Below are 23,949 nucleotides of genomic sequence, written 5' to 3' on the forward strand. Positions count from 1 at the left end.
TTTTGCTGTAATACGCAAATTGTAAGTTTAATAGTTTGACAGAAAAATGCTGCATAGATGGCTTTTCCCATTCTGATGGTTTCAGGTCATAGGTCTCAGTATTCCTCAAGATAATTAACTCTTTGTATTAAATTTATATGCCCTAAATCCGGGACATTTGCAAGTTGATTCTAAACCTATTATATTTTCTATTGGCCAAATGTGCAGTCCTTAATGAAGCAAAACTCCCACTAGGGAGCTATGCTCAATTAAAGACTGCAAAATTAACCTCATATTACCACCAAAGTCCACTCTTGTTTTGCAAACATTCTGGTACACAGACTTTGTTAGTTAATCGGACAACTAAAATAATAATGTACTTTACACATTAAATCAGTGGTCCCCAACCTCTGCCAGACGACGAGCCACAGAGGACCGTAGTGGCGGACGAGCATCCGCCGAAATTCCGCCGACAAGCGGCAACATCAATAGGCGTCGCTGCCAAAATGCTGCTGACAAACAGCGTCATCCAGAGCAGCATTTCGGCAGCGATGCCTCTGGATGATGTAGCTTGTCGGCAGCATTTCAGCGGAGGCTCGTCCGCCGGCCAGTACGCGGGTGCACTTAGATGCCCCGGCGGGCGCCATGGTGCCCACGGGCACCGTGTTGGGGACCCCTGCATTAGATTACTGATGTTATGAAATGTATATACTAAAAACTTTCAACTGATTGAAGTTCTTTATGTCAGCCAACCCCAAATAGAAATGGGGAAAAAAGTTTTTCCTGGAGGTGCAGAACATTGCCTTTAATTGTAAAATAAGTAAAGACATTTTGAAGGCTTATTCGTGCTTTCCATTTAGAAATTAAAAATATGAATAAGGGTGTCATTTGTTCTTGTTCATGTTAACAGAATTATTGTTATAATTCTAAATTCTGACAAAATGGCACAAAACTCTTGCCACCCCTGTAACCAAATCCCCCCAAACATTGTATCAAAGATGATGCTGATTTTTTCCCCCCAGTCTTAAACATTCAAGTACACTAACGTTACATTTCTGTAAATCTTGATATCTGGTACTTGCAAACTATGCGAGTGTCTTGTGATCAAAGAAACAGCTAAAGAAAAAAATGTCTACTTGCAAATACTGAACATCACCTATTTACAGTTTCACTGCTCCTCTTACTAAGGCAAGGGGTGGGAATACCACTAGATTGCTTTTATGCTTGTAATCTGCATATTACAGGGAATGCTAATTTTGCCAAGCATCAAACATGCAGTGAATTTGCAGGGTATAATGTCTATTAACAGCAGTATTGAACATCACTAAAAGCTCGTTAGATATCTTCCTACACTTTTTGGTTGATAAAATGAAATGAGCAACCTTAAATATACTAACACACACTCACAAAGAGAAAACTATTTGATAAATTATTTATATACAGATACACATTCTTTACAGTGGTCTCTATCAACTGCTTCCAGGTCCCCTCTGAAAACTCCCTTCACAGATTTCTCGAACCACTAGGTTGCTACAGCACTTAAAAGAGAACTAATCCAAGTCTCTCTGTAAACAAATAGTTAAGGAAACAGTGAATAATTCACCATGAGTATAGGAAAACGCCATAACAGAAAATCAGTGCATCACATTCAACAACAAAAAGCCCATTTGGAATGAGATTTCAGATCATTCCTTACCTTTCAAACATATTTGCAGTGAGAGAACTTAACAGAAAAAAATCTCAAGGGTGATTTCCACTTGCTGACATACCATCTTCTTCAGAATGTCCTATTAGATTTTCCATTCATATGTGCTATTAACAGAAATCACACTTTACTTAAGCTTGGATTCAATCATTTTATATGCAAACAACATGAGTGTTTCAGTCAGTTTTCACGATTTGTTTTGCAATCACATGGAATTTAAAACTGTTATAAACCTTTCTTTTCTATTACTGAGATTTTGCATTCATATCTTTGGTCCCCCTATGCAACTTCTCTTCAAACCTTTCCAGTCACTATGCAATATATTACACTGGATCACTCCTAGTATTAAATTGTTTATATCATTTGTTCAAAGATATCAAATTAAATTCTGTTTTATTTTTTGCTGAATATCATATAGTATATATTGTGGTCTATTTTTAAAAGATATATCATGCACTTAAGCAGGGCTTTAACTTCGACAGAAGAGCTTTACTTACTCGTGCAACTGTTTATTTTCAGACTGTACAACCTCGAAACAAGGTTATTACGAGTATTTCACTGTACCGGAAACAGGTGGCCATAACTGCTGATAGCCATAAAATATAGGTAACACACTTATTTGTGAACATTATCCTCATGTGCCCTGCTTCAGCAGCTTAACACATTACAGTCGATCCCCAATAAAACCACATGATTTTAATCACAGTATTGAAATGCACATTTTCCCATGTACATAATACTATAGAAAAATCAATATAAAATCACATTACCTGAACTAAATGTAGCAGTCTTAATGAAGTCTGACTGCATTGTGAAATTTAGTTTTAGACTCCAGATTCTTACTCCAATGGAATTATTCAAATTGAGAAATGAATATTTCTGTTCAGCACAACACAACTAGGTATGTCAATACTTTAATAATCTCATGCTCCTTTGTAAAAGGTGTTAAATAAAAAATCCAACAACAAATGCAGTGAATATGTTGTTGTGAATAATTCTCATGTTAATAATGGTTAAAATCCCTTTTTGATCTTCCTCCTCTTCCTTATCAGGATTGGCAGTTTATTCTGTCCATTTTTACCTTCGTTAATAAAACTCTGATAAAGAGAAGGTACCGTAAGATTCATCGTTAGCCTTACACATAGCATGCTACGGTTCAAAGGATGTGGATTCGAGAGAGAGAAATTTTCAGGCACCACTCAGATCTGATATGCTCACAGGATGAAGATGGTGCTACACTAGCTGGTAGCCTGCTCCTGAAGTTTGGTCATATTCTATTGTATACTGCCTTGTCCAGTCCACAATAACAGGACGAAAAAGACCACAGCATCTGAATTCAAAGAAGTCTATAATATTCCTTATACATCCATGGCTAAAAAAAAACCAACCAAGAAGACATACGTTAGTAAGTAACATCACAATTCACTGAACATAGCACAAGTTTGTCTACTTCCAAATTTACCATGTCTGCTTGCTCTCCCAAAAAGTTCCCCAAATGTAGAAAATCCAAATTCTGAGTAAAAACCCACAGCTGACTCTTTAACCTTAAATCAGCCATTCCCCAAGATAGTATGCCAGGGTTATATAACAACCACTGGACATCATCCCATCTTAAAGTTAAGAAAAAATGACTTGCTAGAATATATTTGATAGAAAAAGCAAACAATAGCACCAATAGAACATTATATAAAAACAACTGCAGCATTATCCTGCCTTTGATTTCAGACGATACAATTTTATTTTTTCCATTTTGTAATATGTGAATATTACAACTTCTAAGCATAGACTGTAAAAGTACATGAACTCAAAAATAACAAAACTGAATAAGCTCAAGAGAAATCCCTGAACCATGAACCAATCTCTAACCCACTGCAGGCAATAGTTTGAACCAATAAACAGGCATTACAATGCATCCTGAAGGTCATGCTTTGTTGGACCAACAGGAAAGCGAAGTTCAGAGCTGAGTGCCATCAACTAAGACCAAAAATGACATTGAAATTTAGGGAAATATGAGAACAAGAGCTTCCAAAGTACGGAGTATGAGAAGAAGTGGTATTTAAGATAGCTAAGACACAAAATACCTAGGGATTTATAGATCAAAATCAACACCTTAAACTGCACCCAGTGATGAACTGGAAGCTAAGGTAATCTGTAGCACATGGGTGTAATATATTCCATGCCACAAACACCGCTAACTGGGTGGCCACATTCTATGCTAGCTGAAGTTTCAGAGTGGTTTTGAAAGCTAGTCCCACACAGTGTATTGGAGCATACCGTTCTGGAAGTGGCAAAGGCATGGATAACTTGGTAAGGCCCCTATTCAAAAGGAATTGTTGCACCATTTAGAAGGGCCAGACATGAATATGAAGTGATTGTCCTCCCAGGATCACCTTCAATTTAATTAATACTGGTCTTCAGATTATATGGTGGTTCATAGGATAAAGATCAGTGTGAATCCTTGAACACTACAAAGTATAGAGTATGCACATCTCTATGGACCTAGAGGAAAGCAGTGATAGCTTCCGAGTCCAGCAGCTGTTAAATCATAGAGCTCATTGTCAATTTCTTAAAGTTTTACAGTCTCTAATATGTACAAAAATCTCAGGAAGGCAATTTATTTTTAATCAGAAAGTTTCTGTTTGCTTGGGGCAGTGAAGCCTTATAATTACACTGAAAGCTGAGTAGGCCTTGATTTTCTGGAAATCAAAACTTAGATAATAGGATGTAGATTAGAAAGATGAGAAGCAACAATGAGAACATCTGAATTCCTGAAAGGACATTACTTAAACAAACCGTGGTTGACACCTTTGCTCCATCTTGTAGACAGTGCTTATTTAGTCAGTTCAAACACTTGTTTCATGATTTTAAGGAACACATCTTCTAAAAGCTCCTAAGCTGATGGAAATGGCTACAGGATGTGGAATTTGAAATCAGTGAGGAAAGCAATACATTGCAACTGCTCTGGGCACAGGCTTGTGTTCCTCAGGCAAAAAGAAATCTGATTGTGGCTGTTGTGCATCTCTAGAAAGGTCATGACCACATGAAGCCATGTTACTAGTCTCACTTGCTAATTTCTTTTGCATGGTGGGACTTGAGAAGAAATGTTGAAGGCAAGTCCTTTTACTAGAACAAAAACAAACTTAGTGAAGTGGCAACATCCCCTACAAGGAAGGTGCTTTCCATTTCTTTACCAACAAAAAGTTAAATCATGTTAAATCATCAATGGCTAGATTCATTTAGGAATATTAACAGTAATTATAAGTCACTTTCCATAATCAGATACATTGGCTTATGGTAAAAATAGCTGTTTAAAAAAATGAAATTCTGGGATCCTATCAGCATCTGGAAGATAGTTTTCAGCATTCATCTCTGTTTTGTTGCATTCAGTTGTGAAGTTCATTTGTGGGTTGGCTATCCAAATGAGACATTTTTATAAACTTACTTGAATGGGCTTTCAATAGATGTTGTTGTGACTTTAAAGTGCTTGTATCGTCTTGCATTCATCCTCTCATTTGTAGTGATACCTAAACAAGATATCTAGAAAAGACGGGAGATAAAGCAAACAAACACTTAGAATTTCCAAAATTAAAAGCAAACCAGGAGAGAGAAAGGCTGGAAAAAAAAACCCACATTTATTTGCTACTTTATGGTTGTAATTGTGCAGGACTATTTGGTGCTTGTGAAAGTCGGGGGCTGTTTAGTTTGGGACAAGGCACAATGCAAGCTGCATCGCTCTGCCTGTACATCTACGTTATCTGAGTCTTTCTTTCTTGAGTGAACAGAACCAGCTGTATCAAATTGTGTAGTTTTCATTTTTAATAAATCCTGATATCCAGAAGAAAAATCCCTAATAATCTATACTGGAGATAATAAATAAGATAAGCAATTATTTTTATTATAGTAGGCATTATCTTAAACAATTTTGAAACAACTTTTTTTCCTTCTTGGCACTGATACTTAAAGTAACTGTGAGATGATATTTTTGTAATTTTTTTCACCTGTAAAATTCTGTCTCAATAACAAGAAGTTCTAAGAAATAATACATTGGGATGAAAACACCTTCTGCATGGGTCATTTGACTCAAGAAGTGTGAACAGTTTTCAGCAACTACTCCATAATTGTTTTGACCTAAAAAGGGGGAGTCTGAAGAAGTCTTAAATTATGCAAGGCCTGGATTTACTGTAGTATATTGCATGTGCAACACTGGAAACAAAAGTAGAAGAACTCCCTTAACAACTGGGCACTATTGTAAGCTAAAGCTTTAGAATTCTTAGTGTCATATGGTAACTCAGCCCCATGTTATGGGATCAACAAGCCATGTCTGATAATCCTGAGCATTCAGGAAATTACACTCAGGTTTACTTGCCTTTTCTGGATATACTGAAGTTTTGTCCCTTTAACAGAGAGGTATCTAAAGAAAGAGGACACGATTTCAAAAAAATGAGAGCCTTAAGTTAGGCACCTATTGCCAGGTTCTGTAAGAAGAGGCCTGATTTTCAAAATGAATGAGAACTCCTGAGTACTCATATTCTCTTTTGAAAAAAATCAAGCCACCTATTTAGGAGTTTAACTTTAGGAAACCATTTTTGAAAATCTTGGCTAGGTCTTTTAAACTTCTCCAGGGAATAAGGAAGCTGCTTGGAAGACAGAACAGAGAGTGGCAAGGAACAATAGCAGAGTGTGAACCCATCAGAATGGTCAGTCAAGGGATTAGTCAACTCTACTTTCAAGCCATCACAGAGGAATCAAGAGAGGGGCCTGTGGAGGTAAAAAGCAAAGAACAAAGCTCCTAAGAGAAAGGCCAAGTTAGAATCTCTAGGAACAGGTTTTGACAAGTTCTTTTAAGTTACCTTTTATCTTTCTACACACAATAGTATAAATAATGATTTGGACACATTAAATAATGTAGTTATTTCACATTTCATTTTTCATATTTCCTACACTGCATTGTTTTCTGCCTTGTGAACAGTATTAAATACTACAATTATAGTAATTTTGCCTTCATCACATTTAAGGGTGCAAAGCTTTTCACAAGGCGCCATGAGGAAAGTGTTCTTCCAGGTTCCATAGAATTTGAAGAAATATCTGCCAACATATCCCATTCTAAAGCAGGGGTTCTCAAACTGGGGGTCGGGACCCCTCAGGGGGTTGCAGGGTTATTACATGTTGGGGGTCGCAAGCTGTCAGCTTCCACCCCAAGCCCCACTTTGCCTCCAGCATTTATAATGGCATTAAATATATAAAAACGTGTTTTTAATTTAGGGGTGGGGAGGGAGTTGCACTCAGAGGCTTGCCATGTGAAAGGGTCACCAGTAAAAAAGTTTGAGAGTCACTGTTCTAAAGTAACTTACGTATGGAGTTTAATGGATCCTGGGATAGTTGGGGATTGGAAGGCACACTGGAAAGTTGCATGTTCACATTTTTTTAGTACTTTGGTGCTTTATATTGGTTTGGAAGCCACACTGAATAGATGTGGTCACCCTGGCTCATTTATCTTGGGCAGGAAATCCCACTGGAAGGTAGTGTGGTGGCCCTGGATCACAAGTATAAACTTGGAATCTATATTGGTGGTTGCTCTAAATCATCGTTACAGGAGAGAAGGAAAAAGCTGAGATGCCTGACAGTTTATTTCAAACTTTGGAGTGTGGATCTTATTTCTGATATAACTGGAAACACTGAAGTGGTAACTAAGCCCTTGTGAAAAGACTTGTGATAAGACTTTGTTCTTTACTGTTAGGATAGAGAAGGGAAAGTATTCCTTTTTTAATATGGCTAATGTGATGTATTTGAATATTATTTTCCTGTCTAAACCTGTAGTTGATAATTCCAATATTTGGCCTATGATTTTGTTAAGATATTTGAATAAACTTTCCTCCTTTGGCTTTTGTACTGACAGATAATGCAAAATACACAATGGTCTCATTAGATGGGCAGACATGGGAACATCTGAAATACAGATCCCAGCCCCACAGAACATATTGAACTGTTTGGCTCATTCCAAGACTACTCAGACAGATTGTTCATCCAGGCTACTGTTTTGGGTATTGGTTAGAGTTTCAGTCTGTGTTACAAGATTGCTGGTCAGACATGATAATGAGGTGTCTGGGAAGGAAGACTGACAATTACATTCAAGGGAAAAGCTAAATGTCTGATCACAAGAGATCTTTAGTGTGAGAAAATTCAAAGAATCTATTTATATTTTAGCATATAGAATTACATATTATGTGAACATATTCATTAATTTCAGCGTGGTATGTGAATGTTCAGTGATTCTTAGTGAGGAAAATGCACAAAATGCATGAAAATTGTTTCAGTATAGTGCATCTTTTACTCCTGACAGAATTCTGCACCTCTGTGTATCCCCCCGCACAGAAAAATGCAAGAGAAATCTGCAGGGGACACACACGTCTCTTCTCTGGCAACACGTGTTCAAGCGAGCCTGGAGCAGCCTCAGACACGCAAATCACTGGGGGAGGAGGGCTGGGTGTGTGTGCCTGCATGGGAGACATTGATCACCATCAAGGGGTGGGGCTAGGCGTGTGTGCCTGCCAACAAGCGAGAGAGACTCTGTCCTTCTCACTTGCTACTACAGCTTGCCTGGCGGGGAGGGGTAGGGCTTTTTATTATGCATGAGGCAGACTTTGTCCCCGAGGCAGAAATGTAGCAGCCTGCCTGCAAGTTAACTGATCTCATACTCTGAGGCAGAAATGTAGCAGCCTGCCTACACAGTAATGTTGTTAATGTTCCTATTGTTAGTTAACTGTTCCCATTCTCAGACAATTCCTCAAGGAGTATAAAACCTGTAAAAGTTTTAAGGCCCCTACATTACTAGAGTGATGTAAAGTCTTATAAATGACAGTAAGGGAAAGCTCGGAAGATCAATGTGCTCTCTCACCTTTTTCCTGTGCCAAAGTGGCACAATGGAGTTAGATTACAGCTCAGAATTTATTTTACTTACCCATTAAAAAAAAAAGACTTTGAGGGCAAATAAAACATTTACCAAGCAGTCAATATAATGTCAGGGCAATCAGAACCAAGCACTTCCCAAAGTACCCAGCCAGGTTCAGGACAACGATTAGCAAAACTGTACGACTTTCGTGTGTGAAAGTCTGAGCAATTTAAAATGACATTCTACTTTTTTTTTTTTCTTCTCTTTGGTGTTCTGTAACATAATTTAAATGAAAATCCAGGATTATAACTGGAATGCACGGTATTGGTTACCAAGTGTTTGTAACTTATCTTTCATGTGTTTAGGTAATGCTGAATAGTTAATTGTGACTTTTTTCTGCATTGTAGTTTAAATAAATTACCAAAACAATTGAAACTGGTGTGATTATACTGCATTATTTTGACAAATAAGTATGCAGAATTTTGCAGGATAATTAATTTTTTGGAGCAGAATCCCCCCAGGAGTACTCTTTTCGCAATGGAACAGCTGCATTGCTATTTCCTTGTCTAGATGTTTGTTCAACCCTCCCAGGCATGTGTATGCCTTCCATTATCATTTTTGAGAGCTTTAAGAATGGATTTATAACTGCCACCATCCTTTCCACAAACTATACCAAAATATATGTAAATAACCTATTGACTTTGAAAAATTAATATAGTTCTTAGTATGAGAAATATTACCTGCATAATATCAACTTTGATGTTTTGTATTGTACTTTACAGAGATGTATACATAGACTTTTTTCTGAAGAGTAAAGTTATGTTTACAAAACTGAGTCTCATCTGTAACTACTCTGATCTACAGCAAATACACACAATTTCTTTATTATATGCATTTGTAGTTCTATTACTTTTATTTTATGTAACAGCCAAGAGCCTGAACTCATTTTACATTGAGCTAACAATATGTAGACCCAACTTACTATTTTTAAGCTATATATGTACTAGGAAAATGACCACTGCTGACAACAGTTAACAACAACGGGTGCCCTCAGCTGGAAACTGTTTAACTACTAGTGTAGATTCCATTGAAAAGATTTTGTCCAGTTAATTATACAATGCATAACTGAGACCAGACTTACACAACTTGTATGCACTCAGTCACTGAACTGTTTTAATCATGTTTCACTCATGCCTTCTGCAATGGTGTTAAATATTTTTGTACCATTACACAAGCAATTAAACAGTTTGCAAACACAAGCTGAAAAAGAGACAGTTAAGACCCACTACTGACAACCACTATCAGCAATGGATAAGTTTCCCAATATAGACAAACCTATAGTCTAGGGTTAGGCACCACATACTCTGCTGCAAGCTAAATGCAACTTCTGTGGCAAAGCCATTCATATCTGCGTGCTCCAGTAGGGGAAACTCGAAATTCTGTGGCAGTTTCTGCTAAAAGGATGAATGTTTTTACTAAATGAAGATGAAATTGAATAATACAATTAGTACAGTATTGCATCTATAATTTATTTTGATATCAAATTAAATTTATTTTACTCCTCTGTATTTTCCCTGTGCCACAGGTTTTTTTAGGGCTGTTGATTCATCATAGTTACTCACGCTATTAACTAAAAAAATTAATCATGATTAAAAAAATTAATCACACTGTTAAACAGAATACCAATTGAAATTTATTAAATATTTTTGGATGTTTCAAATATATTGATTTCTATTGCAACGCAGAATACAAAGTGTACAGTGCTCACTTTAAATTATTATTTTTTTATTACAAATGTAGAATTTTTTTGCTATATAACTGCACTCAAAAACAAAACAGTGTAAAACTTTAGCGCCTACAAATCCACTCAGTCCTACTTCAAGTTCAGCCAATCGCTAAGACAAACTAGTTTGTTTATATTTACAGGAGATACTGCTGCTGGCTTCTTATTTACAATGTCACCTGAAAGTGAGAACAGGCATTCGCGTGGCACTTTTGTAGCCAGAGGTATTTACATGCCAGATATGCTAAACATTCGTATAACCCTTCATGCTTTGGGCACCATTCCAGAAGACATGCTTCAATGCTGATGATGCGCGTTAAAAAAATAATGCATTTGTTAAATTTGTGACTGAACTCCTTGGGGGAGAACTGTATGTCTCCTGCTCTGTTTTACCCACATTCTGCCATATATTTCATGTTATAGCAGTCTCAGATAATGATCCAGCACATGTTCGTTTTAAGAATACTTTCACAGCAGATTTGACAAAACACAAAGAAGGTACCAATGTGAGATTTCTAAAAATAGCTACAGCACTCGACCCAAGTTTTAAGATTCTGAAGTGCCTTCCAAAATCTGAGAGGGACGAGGTGTGGCGCATGCTTTCAGAAATATTAAAAGAGCAACACTCCGATGCAGAAACTACAGAACCTGAACCACCAAAAAAGAAAATCAACCTTCTGCTGGCGGTTGAAGCATGAAGGGACATATGAATCTTTAGTGCATCTGGCATGTAAATATCTTGCGATGTTGGCTACAACAGTGCCATGCGAACACTTGTTCTCACTTTCAGGTGACATTGTAAACAAGAAGTTGGCAGCATTATCTCCTACAAATGGTAACCAAACTTGTTTGTCTGAGTGATTGGCTGAACAAGAAGTAGGACTGAGTAGGACTTGTAGGCTCTAAAATTTTACATTGTTCTATTTTTGAATATAGTTTTTTTTTGCACATAATTCTACATTTGTAAGTTCAACTTTCATGATAAAGAGATTGCACTACAGTACTTGTTTGTATAGGTGAGTTGAAAAAGATTATTTCTTTTGTTTTTTACAGTGCAAATATTTGTAATAAAAATAAATATAAAGTGAGCACTGTACACTTCGTATTCTGTCTTGTAATTGAAACCAATATATTTGAAAATGTAGAAAACATCCAGAAATATTTAAATAAGTGGTATTCTATTATTAACAGTGCGATTACTTGTGATTAATTTTTTTATTTGCACAATTAATCGTGATTTATTTTTTTAATCGCGTGACATCCCTAGTTTTTTTTATGACAAAGAACTGCATGGAAAATGTTGTAAGAGGAAAAAGCTGGAAGTTTGGTAAGTTGGGGACCTCAGCACCTGGGAGGAGCCCGGTGGGAGTCAATTTAGCTGGAAGCTTCTGCTAAAATCATTAACAATGAACAGTTACTTTTGACATATAAACCATTGCACTGAATTTTTGAAACAAGTCTATGCAGATGCAAATTAGATACCTTTTAGAGCATGCTAGCAGGGTCTATGTGGGGCAATTAAACCACAACATGTTACAGTGCTTTATAAATCAGACCCCTCTAGAGAGCTGTGCCGTGCCATGTAGACAAGCCAAGCAGTCTCGAGTTCCTGATGACTGCTCCACTAAAAGCTAGGAGTGTCATGAAGGTGATAGGTGAAAGAGTATCAGCATTTAAATCTCTTTGAGTGCCATTTAGAAGCACTAATAATTTGCAACAGGCTTTAACCATGTAATATGAAATAAGGGTACAGTTTTCAAAAGCACTTAAGTGACTGGAGATCCTAAGTCCCATTTTGAAAAGTGACTTAAGAGGATAAGTCTCATTGAAAGTCAATGAGACTCAGGAGCCTAAGTGCCTGAATTGCTCTTAAAAATGGGACTTAGGCACTTTTGAAAAAAATTATCCAAGGTTTCAAACCAAGAAAATGTCAGCCAAAAGTGATTGAAGAAAGCCTTCTAACCTAATTCAATGACTATCCTATTCAAACGATCTTCACTTGTATGGCTGTCAAGGGAGCTACTGAATAGAGACTTCTGAGCCCTTTCACTCTTAATAAAATGATCATTTGTACAGGTATACAAAGACCTTCACACTCTTTCAACTCCCAATAAGAGAATCTCCCTTTTGCCTGGTGACCCCAGATTCCCTCCCTATTCTAAATGAGGCAACCCCTATGACTGACAACACAATCTGCTTTCTATACCCTCTGCAAACCTTGTTTCTGTGATCACTGAGCCTTGTTTTATAACAATGTTAAGTAAACTGAAAAAGGAATATTTGATGTAACGGGAATGCAAATTTACTTTCAATATTCAGGGTTGACTATAATAAGTAACAAAGTGCCTTGTCATACCTGATACATCTGACACATGAGTAACACAGCCACCCACATGAAATGAAACACACTATTTAGAAACATCCAAAACATCCAAGGTGAACAGGTGGCAATTTGTGTAATGTATGTCCACAATCCATCCTTTGTGTAAGTAGTCTCACAATGGATTCCCCAGTCTGGAAGAAGAAAAAAATTATAGATTTAAAAATCATATAAAACCCTCAGATCGCACATTTTTTCTATATATCAGTGTAGTATTTAAATTTGAACTGGTCAGAAAACTTTGACAAAATGCAATTTTTTTAATGAAATATGTAAATAATTTTCAAAAACCTTCACAATTTGTTCCTCCTTTTCTAACCAGCTGTAATTTAAAGTCACAGAGATGATAGTAACTTAATGAAGGGCATGGAATAATAGTAACAAGGACTGTATAGAATTCTTAATGAGATATTTTTCTATAATAACTAGGTATTCTTCTATTCTAGAACACCTGAACTGGGCAGATACTAACGCATACCTCAATTCCAATACAAATAGTATCAAAGTATAACTCTGATAGTGCAAATACTCATATGAGGAACTAAATGAAATATTGTACTTAAAAACAATTAAGAAAAAATGTACTCACAAGAGATACAGCCATAAATCATCCAACAGATCATAAAAAGCAAAAAGAACAGATATCCCATGAAATAGCGATGGTTCCCTGCCCCTAAAGATGAACACAAACAACATGAATTAATTTTTTCCGACTTGAGAAAAAGTCAGTAATACGCTTGATGGCTGAACTACATATGAATTAAATTTAAATTATTTTAGGACAACACTGCTAATTACTTTATATGGAAACATTACTCTCTGGAAACATTACATTAGTCTGTAATATCTCTATGACTACTTAGAAGCTTGAAACTAGGTATTTTTCTCCCTTACAATTTTGCCCTTTCAATAAGGCCAAACATTGTTTTATTTTTCTGTGCTCCTACCATACTGCAGCTGAAATTCACACACACTTGTTTAATTTACAATCTGCTTTATTGATATCAACACAGCTTTGGGAACTGGTTAGTTAACAGATGTTGCAGAACCAGGAAGAGCTCAAAAACTGTTTTGGTATGTCTAAAAAATACTGAATTATTTTTGTTTCTTGGCAACAGAGGGCAGGTATATTTAATAAGACGTACAGAAAATAGAAATCTGGACAAAAATCCACATCCTCTTTTGACAATTAAAGGTATAGGACGAGTTGACCTTAAACTGCTTGACAGCCAACTGAAAAGAAAACATTCAACAAAAAGATGGATAGACAACAATTTAGGTAAACAAGATGTTAAAAAAAACTGGTTAAATTAATGAATGAACTTAAAAAAAATTATACGTGTAATTAAATTTAAAATGAAGTGAATGACACGTAACATAACAGCATTTGCTCAAAATGAAAAAGACAGTTACCTTTTCCGTAACTGGTGTTCTTCGAGATGTGTGGCTCATGTCTATTCCACAGTAGGTGTGCATGCTTGCCACGTGTACTGGTGCTAGAAAGTTTTTCTCCTAGCAGTACCCACAGGGGGAGAGCGACCCCTGGAGTGGCGCCTGCCTGGCACGGTATAAGGGGAGCTGCGCGCTCCCCCCACCCTCAGTTCCTTCTTGCCAGACAACTCTGACAGAGGGGAAGGAGGGCAGGAGGTGATTCCAAGCTGGATCTGCTGGAGGTGGGTAGGAGTTCACAAGTTCTCGGGACGCAGTACCGCCCTGCCGAACCCGGTGTCATCCCTGGTTTGGGAGACTATCGCATAGTGCGAGGTGAACGTGTGAACCGAAGACCACGTGGCGGCCCTACAAATGTCCTGAATAGGGATGTGGGCCACAAAGGCAGCCGACGAGGCCTGCGCCCGCGTCGAGCGTACCCTAAGAATAGGCGGTGGGGGAACACCCGCCAGCTCATAACAGTCACTGAGTGGAAATCGACTGGCCTCTCACGCACTCAGCTGAGGCGACAAACAGCTGCGAGGACTTTCGGAATGGCTTGGTTCGCTCGAGGTAGAAAGCCAGAGCCCGCCTCACATCGAGCGTGTGGAGGCAGCATTCCTCATCAGTTGTGTGAGGTTTGGGGCAAAGGACTGGTAGGAAAATGTTCTGACTCATGTGGTAGGTGGAGACCACCTTCGGGAGGAACGCGGGGTGTGGGCAGAGCTGGACCTTGTCCTTATGAAACACCGTATACGATGGCTCAGAGATCAGGGCCCTGAGCTCAGAGACCCGCCCAGCCAATGTGATAGCAACCAGGAAGGCCACCTTCCATGAGAGGTGAGACCAGGAACACGTGGCCAGCATCTCAAACGCGGGCCCGTAAGCTGAGCCAGCACTAGATTCAGGTCCCACTGCGGGACCAGGGGCTTAGAATATGGGTGAAGCTGGTCCAACCCCTTAAGGAATCGGCCGGACATAGCATGGGAGAACACCGTATGTCCTTGCACTGGGGGATGGAAGGCAGATATGGCTGCCAGATGCACCCTGACTGACGAGGGTGTCAGGCCCTGGGCCCTCAGGCGGAGGAGGTAATCGAGGATAAGCTGGATCGGGGCGGCCGTTGGGGATACACCTTGGTCCGTCACTCACCTAGCAAAACGAGACCACTTCGCCATGTCAGAGTGGCAAGTGGAGGGCCGTCTACTATCAAGGAGGACACGCTGAACCGGAGCTGAGCATGTCCTCGCCTCACCACCTAGTCACTGAGCAGTCACGCCGTGAGGTGAAGAGCTGCCAGGTTGGGGTGGAGGAGACAGCCATGGTCCTGAGAGAGCAAGTCCGGGCGGAGCAGCAATGGCCAAGGCGGAGCCACCGCCAGGCCCAAGAGGGTCCCTTACCAGTGCTGCCCGGGCCACACCGGGGCAATGAGGAGAACCCTGGCTTTATCCATCTTTATTTTCTCTAGGACCCTGCTGATCAGCGGGAATGGGGGGAAGGCATATAGGAGTTGGCCTGACCAGGGCAGGATGAAAGCATCGGAGATAGCGCCTCTCCCCAGGCCCCCCCAGAGCAGAACCGGGGGCATCATCGGTTCTGTCAGGTCACAAACAGGTCCACCTGCAGAGTTCCCCATCTCTGGAAAAGCTGGAAGGCCACTTCCAGTTGTAGGGACCACTCGTGCTGAAAGGAAAAGTCCCTGCTCAAGCAATCTGCCCTCACGTTCCAGGCGCCTGGTAGGTGAAAAGCTTTTAGGTGGACGTCGTGGGCTATAAAGAAGTCCCACAGGCTGAGGGCTTTGTGGCAGAGGGCAGAGGATTGGGCCCAGCCTTGCCTGTTGATATAGAACATCGAGGCCGTGTTGTCCGTGAGAACCCTGACTACCTTGCCCTTCAGGTGCGAGCGGAAGGCAGTACACGCCAGCCACACCGCCCTGAGTTCCTTGACATTTATGTGAAGGGTCAGGTCTTGCGGAGACCACAGGCCTTGGGTCTGAAAACTCCCCACATGGGCTCCCCCGCCCAGGTCCGATGCATCGGACACCAGCTCCACTGACGGGGCCCTGTCCCTGAATGGCATCGCTAGGAGCATATTGCTCAGTGTGGACCACCACCGTAAGGAGGCGGTCACTGAGTTCGGCATGGTGAGGACTTGTCCAACCTGTCCGCGGCTTGGGAGAACTGCGAGGCCAGCCAGAGTTGTAGGGACCTCATCCTGGGCCTGGCATGGTGGACCACATACGTACACGCCAACATGTGACCTAGCAGCTGTAGGCAGGACCTGACTATCGTCACCGGGAAACTTACGATCGAGTTGATGAGCCCTTTCAGGGTCTCGAACCTGTCTGCGGGGAGAGAGGCCCTGGCCAACATTGTGTCCAGGAGCGCCCCGATAAACTCTATGCATTGCACTGGGACTAACGTGGACTTGGTGTTGTTTAGCAACAGGCCCAGGGCAGTGCATGTGGACAGGAGGAGTGCCACATGATCCCTCACCTGCGACCAGGAGGTGCCCTTGACCAGCCAGTCGTCCAGATAGGGGAATATCTGGACCCCCCCGGCGCCTGAGGTAGGCCGCTACTACCGACATGCACTTTGTAAAGACCCTGGGGGCAGTGGACAGACCAAACGGGAGGACCGTAAATTGGTAGTGATTCTGTCCCACCACAAAACCGAGGAAGCGCCTGTGCCCCTTGAATATGTGGATATGGAAGTACGCATCCTGTAGATCGAGGGCCACTTACCAATCCCCGGGTTCCAGGGAGGGGATGATGGAGGCCAGGGAAACCATGTGAAACTTGAGTTTTACCAAGTACTGGTTCAGACCTCGCAGGTCCAGTATGGGTCTGAGCCTCCCTTGGGCCTTCGGGATAAGGAAATACCGGGAGTAATACCCCTTGCCCAGGAACTCCTTGGGCACCGCCTCTATCACTCATAGTTCCAGAAGCCTCCCGACCTCCTGCTCGAGCAGAGCCTCATGCGATGGGTCCCCCAAGAGGGACAGCGGCAGGGGGTGGTTGGGCGGGTAGGAGGTAAACTGGAGGGTGTAACCTCGGGAGATGGTGTCGAGGACCCAGCAGTCCGAGGTGAGCCGCAACCATTCTGGTAGGAAAGCACACAGTCGATTGGAAAAAGGGAGATTTATTGGGGCTGAAAATGGCGGGATACCCCTGAGCATCCTGTCAAAACCACCTTTTCCCCGCCTGCTTGCCATTAGAGGTTCCAGGTTGTGGGGCAGACCGATATTGTCTTTGCAGACGTTTCTTATAGTCCCATTGCTTCTTATGTGCGGCCTCGTATTTTGGGAGAGGGGCCCGGGTGGGAGCCTGCTGTGGCTTGAACTTGGGTTTTGCCGGAGCAGGGACATAGAGGCCCAGGGTCTGGAGGGTCGTATGGGAGTCTTTCATACTGTGCAGGCTTGTGTCCGTTTCCTCCACAAATGGCGCTTCCCATCAAAAGGGAGATCCTGCATTGACGACTGCGCCTTGCTAGATAACCCAGAGAGCAGAAGCCAGGACGCCTGTCTCATGGACACCACCAAGGCCATGAACGGTGCGGCCATGTCCGCTGCATCCAAAGTGGCCTGCAGAGACGCCCTTGTGGTGGCTGCCCCTTCCTCCATGAGTGCCTTAAACTCCTTTCTATCGTGCTCCTGGAGGGAGTCCTTGAACTTCAGGAAGGATCCCCAGAGTTTAAACTCGTAGCGACCCAGGAGAGCCTGATGGTTTGCTACCCTCAGTTGGAAGCTTGACGACGAATACATTTTTCTCCCAAAAGCATCCAGCCTCCGAGAGTCTTTGTTCTTTGGGGTCAGGGCTGGCTACCTGTCACTCCCTGTGGTTGACCGACTCAACCACCACAGACTTGGGTGCCATGTGGGTATACAGACACTCGTGCCCCTTAGTGGGTATGAAGTACTTGTGCTCCGCCTTCTTAGAGATGGGAGCCAACGAGGCTGGCATTTGCCACAGGGCATTTGAAATTTTTGCCACCCCTTCATGGAGCGGCAAGGCCACCCTGTCCGGCGCCGAGGGGGACAGCACATTGAACAGAGAGTCTGAGGGCTCTTCCATTTCCTCAGCCTGGAGATGGAGGCTCGCTGCCACCCTTTTTAGTAAGTCTTGATCGACTCGGTAGTCCTCCTGTGGGATGGAGGGGGACGGGGCCGCAATCAGCTCCGCCGGACGGGGCGAGGAGGCTGGTGCAGTGCTTTGGGTGTCGTCCGGCACCGGAGGATCCAACACCTGGTCAGATTCCGGGAACGGCACCGAGGAAGCAGAGCCCGTCAACTCCTTTCTCGGCGGTCTAGGTATTGAGGCTGATGGTGCTTCCGATGCCCCAGCCACCAAGCGAGCCCCTACCAGGGACTGCGCTGGAGGCCACGGTGCCCACTGGTACCACTGGGCCTGCCACGACACACGGTGCCATTGCACTTGCTGAGGCACCAGCGGGGCTGTCCGATCAGGCTGGCTACTGTGGCCTGTAGACAGGCGACTGTGAGCAGAGGTGGGGCTGGCGTACGACACGCTGCTGCTGCCTCTGGACAGGGAGTGGCGACGGTGCTGGGATCTACGTCGACTGTGGGACCGCGACCTTGAAGCGGGAGAACGGCACTGATGGTAGTAACTGCTCTGCGAGCGATCTCAACAGGTGGACCCGAGATGGCGAGGAGCTGGCAATCGACGCCCTGAGCTATGGTGCCTTGGCGGAGACTTCGAGCAGGATTCCAAGTGGGAACGGCATCGACGGTCATGCCGCGACCAACTGCGGTACTCCCTTTGAGGCGAGGACCATTGGCGACGTCCGCCGTGGTCCTGTCTGAGCTCGCTTTGTGAAGACGAGCAGTGCTGGGAGTCTTGATCAGATGGCACCCATCCAGACAGTCTGGCCGGCATCGAGGGCGATCCACATGGACTGATCCCTGAACGGTCACTAGGCGGTGAGCAGTGTCGGGAACGTTCCCTTGACTGAGACCGGTACTGGGCTGGCAATGACTGCAGTGATCCCAGCAGCGGCTTGCCTCTGGAGCGTGGGGCCGACATTGGTGGCGTTCCCGGCACCGGCATGAATATGATGTCCTTAGCCGCCTGGAGGGCTTCAGGCGCGGTGCCGGGTACCAGATCAGAGCAGCATGCCAGGTTCGGGGCCAGCGTCAATTCCATCAGGATGGCCCGGAGTGTAATGTCCCTTTCTTTTTTAGTCCAGGGTTTGAATGACTTGCAGATCTTACACCTTTTGCTGATATGGATTTCTCCCACACAGTTTGTGTGCGGGTCACTCCTTGGCATAGAACGCCTACAGGAGCCGCACGACTTAAATCCCGGGGCATGGGGCATGCCCCGGCCCGGGCTCACTAACTAAACTCCACTGAAAACTAAACTGACTACAGGTACTACTGAATGAACAGTTCTGGGGACAAGCTGCAGCAAGGCTGGAGCTGAGCAGTTCCGACGCACCTTCACTGGCGGCAAGAAGGAACTGGGGGTGGGGGGGAACGCGCAGCTCCCCTTATATCGCGCCAGGCAGGCGCCACTCCAGGGGTCAAGAAGGGTGCTCTCCCCCTACGGGTACTGCTAGGGGAAAAACTTCCAGCACTGGTGCACGTGGCAAGCACGCACACTTACTGTGGAATACACATGAGCAATCACTCGAAGAACCACTTTTGCCATGCGTTAATATACCTGATAGATGCATTTCTAATATTGTGATACATTTATTTGTATATATACTATTCGGAACTTCTCAACTTTCCCTCAGTTTGTAAAATACATTCGCTAGTACAGTACTCCAATGACCCTAGGATGTGCACTAACCACACAGACACTACACAGATGATAATAGGCTACAAAAGATGTGTCCCTCTGTATGCAAGCAGAAGAGCACTTAATTGTGTCAAATATTTTGCCTATTAAACCAGGAGCTTCCTCCAGAGGCAAAAAATAATCAAGTGCTTTTAACAAGTGAAATGAACAAATAAATAAGACAAAAGCAGAAAACCCAAACATACAAGTTAGAACAAGCACACAAGGCACTTCCTTCCTCCAAAATCAAAGAGCTTCCTTCATCTGTAAACATGCTGTAATGTTGCTTTTATAAGCAACGGATATATGAGGAATGATGTTGGAAGTATGTGTTGGGAGGTGAGTGTGAGAGACAGAGACTGTGTGTGTGTTGTGAGAGAGAGAGAGAAGAGGCACATAAACACATGCTGCTGGCTGTGCGCACTCTGCTAATCAGCTGGGCGGCACTTGAATCTCTCCTGTGCAGCCGCCCAAGTGAGCAGCGTACAGGGAACAGTTTCAGGGACACATGGGGTCAGGGTGGTGCAGGGACACATGGGGACGGGCGTAGGGTGGGGGTACAGGGACAAATTGGGATGGGGCAGATGTGACTGACTGAATGAGAGTCAAAAGAACTGTTCCATACTTCTCTCACTCACACCCAACAACCTTCCAGGTTCACTGCCAGGCTCCTTCCCAGCAATTACTTCCCTCTCCCTCAGCTCCCCTGACTCCCCCAAGCCTTTGCACCACTTCTGAGGGGTGCGGGAAACACAGTTCTGTACTGTAGTTTAAATGAATTATTACTCAAAGTTCTGTAGTAATATGCCTAGTAAGGAATCTATTTGTCAAAAAAACATTTCCTGAATCTTTTTTGTTGTCTGTATTATTTCAGACTTGCTTGCTGACAGGTATCTTGAAATAATTTATCAAAATAATTGAAACTGGCATGATTATATTGTGTTATTTTGACAAATAAAATATTCAGAATTTTGCAGAATTTTAAAATATTGTGCACAGAATTTTTAATTTTTTTCTGCAGAAATTCGCCGGGAGTAGAAAATCCACGTAGATGGCAAGCCATCTTGAATCTACTGACACATAGCAACGAATTAATTGAGCACTTGGCTACAGTTCTCTAATGGAAAATACTTGTTTGTGAGTTTACCTGTTACCCAGACTTTAATTTCCTATTACTCAATGCTTCATCTCATATATATTAAAGAGACTAATCACCACTGTAGTCAGTATATGCACTCTTGTTTTTGTAGGAAATGAAAAAGATGCTGTATTGATAAGTAACTGAAAATGTGATTAATGATTTGCATTAGAGTTCATATTTGACAAAAACATACTTACATACTGTTTATGTGGTGTTATAATTATTGCTGAAATAAAACGTTTAAAAATTAATAGGGATGAAATCAGTTTACTTAGGACTTGTCTACACAGAGCAGAAATATGCACCAGAGGGGTTTGCTTTCTAAAGCATACTTGTGTCGCATGCGAACGGGCCCGTGTAGAGTCTGTTGGGGCAATCTTTTTAGTTCATGTCAGCAGGAACACCATGGTCAGTTAGTGCACGTTAGTGCACTTTAGAAATCACAGCCCTCTACTGCACACTTCTGCTCCATATAGATAAGCCCTTAAAAACAAAGCTATAAGTACTCATGTGTGGATTGGTAACAGAAAGGAGAACTGTGAATAATGCAATGAATCAGAAAAAAAGAAAATTCAGGCTGAACATCAAGATGCTTTTGGTAATACTGAAGACCTAGACTAGTCTTTCACAGGAAGTTGTCAGAAACCATGATACTGTGGTCATTTAAAACAGGAATTTACAACATACAGAGGAATATACTGTAGAGAATGATCCTGCATTGAGAAAGGGGTGGACAAACTGACCTAACTGTATTTTTCCCCTCTCTATTTGTTAAGATTCCATATTTGAGCAATCACTTACCTACACAGTTACCCACCCATGGGCAGTGGTGGTCAAACTTTGCTATACATCGATTGCACACGCCACAATGTTTGGACCTCACTGGCTTCCGTATCTGCTTGACAGATATTTATGGACATATAATTACAAAAAGCTTTACAGCAAAGTGAAAGGAAAAGTCTGACAGATTTATACTGGTGAAAAAAAATGAATTTTAATGCATGTTAAAATATTTTGCTGCTGTTAATCCCTTAGATCAAGGTCAACAGGAATTTAAAAGCCTAATGGCTAATTCACATTCCATTAAACAATTAGTGTCTTGAAATTTCATCATACGTTAGCTATGGTACATATGGTACAAAAATCTATTTAAAATATTTTCCCTTAAATAAAAATGTTGCATCTTAAAAAGTATCAAATATTTATTTCTCTTTCCATCCACCCCAAGCCCCTCTAAATCCTCTAGGTATCTAAGTTTTGGGTGCAAATTTGTTTCATTTCAGCTATTTAATATTGATAGAGTATTACATTATGACTGAGATGATTCTTTGGGCATTATTCATAAATGAACCCTAATGTAAACAGAAGGCTGTTAATTAAGCCTATTTACCAATTCAAGAATATGGACTTAAAGAGAACTTCCAATAGGACTTTTGCTTCAATGTTCACTTTGACAATTTTGAAAACCACTCCCAAACTGAATATATTTTGTATATTAAATATTCAATGGTTATGATGACAAATCAAGAACAAAATACATGAACAAACCTTGAAATATAAAATATATGTACAAACCTTGAAATTAAAATACATTTAAACTTTAAAACTAAATATTTAAAAAACAACTTCATTTTTACTTATCCCTTCAAATCTGAGTTTAAAGTTCTACGTTTATTATACAAAAATGAATGACACCACAAACATGATAGAAGAAGTATTTCCATTAGGTGTTTGTCATGTTATTAATTCTTCCATGGGAAATAAAATGCATACTTCAGGTCTCAGTAGGTAAGTGCAGGAAGAAATTATTTTTAAACATTGTGTTTCAAAATGTAAACATAACTTGCAAGTCTAAGCAACTAATCCACAGACAATTAGGAAATGTTAAAACACTTCAGGATTTAAAGAAACTTTCCAGTTAACCTGGAAAATATCTAGACAGTTTTGACACAAAGCAAAAGAGATTTCTTTTTCAGGCTCAATATGTCATTTAACCCAAAGTTTGTTCTAACCCATTTTAAAATAAAATAATTCTGTTTTGGAAGGCTTTGTGAAGCTTACTTATCTCTTAAGAGCCTTCCTTAAATAGATTTTCTTTTACATAGGTCCTGAAACAACTAATCTGCAATGCATATACCAAAAGGGGTTTTCCTTTGTACGGTAAAAGGGAGTATAATATAATATTTCAGGAAGCTCTCACAATAACTAAATAAGATTTTGTGATGTTGCCTATACAGATCAACAAAAGACTAAATTACATGTGTATGCAGACACACACACGTAGGTACATCATGTTACATTACATTAAAAAAAAAATCAATGAAAGTACTTCAGTTTCACAAAACCTCTGAAAGTATTAAATTAAAAAAAAAAATTACAATTCTCAAGATTTCAGTAGAAAAAGACCTAAACATTTTGTTAAACCAGCAAAGGCAATTCTGAGTCAAACTGAAATGTTTACTGCAAATATTCATAATTCTCCCTTTTTCCCCATCCCCAAAAAATCACAGAATACAAAGGTACATAAACTTCTCCACATATTTTTCTTTTTTATAATACAAAACTTCTTCAACTAGGATTCTTGAGAGAAACTGAATGCTTGTTCAAAATATAAGAGTTTTGCTACATAGCTTGAAGTTGCTGTAAGAATGCGACAACCAATCAGATTGGTTTATTTCAATAAACCTTTTATAAAAAGTTATTTCTATTTGTCAAAACTTTGCAGCTTCTCACAAGATGTGTCCTGTATAAAGGCCAGAAGGGGACACTGTGATCATCTAGTCTGACTTTCATATAACACAGGCCTCAGAATTTCCCGACTCTCATGGCTCTTCTCTCAACCCT

The 23,949-nt window shown here is 41.4% G+C and overlaps 1 protein-coding gene across 3 annotated transcripts in view; it reads right to left on the minus strand.

The window, feature by feature from the left end:
- Nucleotides 1-542: 542 nt before the first annotated feature.
- ZDHHC17 (zinc finger DHHC-type palmitoyltransferase 17) overlaps nucleotides 543-23,949 on the minus strand; it is a 132,368-nt gene continuing 108,961 nt past the window's right edge. For 2 of the 3 annotated variants that reach the window (XM_039497953.1, XM_039497962.1), the window contains 5 exons: nucleotides 21,907-22,000; nucleotides 13,326-13,409; nucleotides 12,713-12,870; nucleotides 5,127-5,221; nucleotides 543-3,056 (listed from right to left, as the gene is read on the minus strand). In XM_039497953.1, the coding sequence (XP_039353887.1) occupies nucleotides 2,918-3,056; nucleotides 5,127-5,221; nucleotides 12,713-12,870; nucleotides 13,326-13,409; nucleotides 21,907-22,000 (570 nt within the window). In that variant the 3' untranslated portion in view covers nucleotides 543-2,917. Of the gene's footprint in view, nucleotides 3,057-5,126; nucleotides 5,222-12,712; nucleotides 12,871-13,325; nucleotides 13,410-21,111; nucleotides 21,246-21,906; nucleotides 22,001-23,949 lie in introns of those variants that run through there. The other variant, XR_005587717.1, reaches the window with a different exon arrangement.

The sequence above is a fragment of the Mauremys reevesii genome, linkage group 1 (assembly GCF_016161935.1).
Source record: "Mauremys reevesii isolate NIE-2019 linkage group 1, ASM1616193v1, whole genome shotgun sequence".
In the NCBI taxonomy this organism is placed as follows: Eukaryota; Metazoa; Chordata; order Testudines; family Geoemydidae; genus Mauremys; species Mauremys reevesii.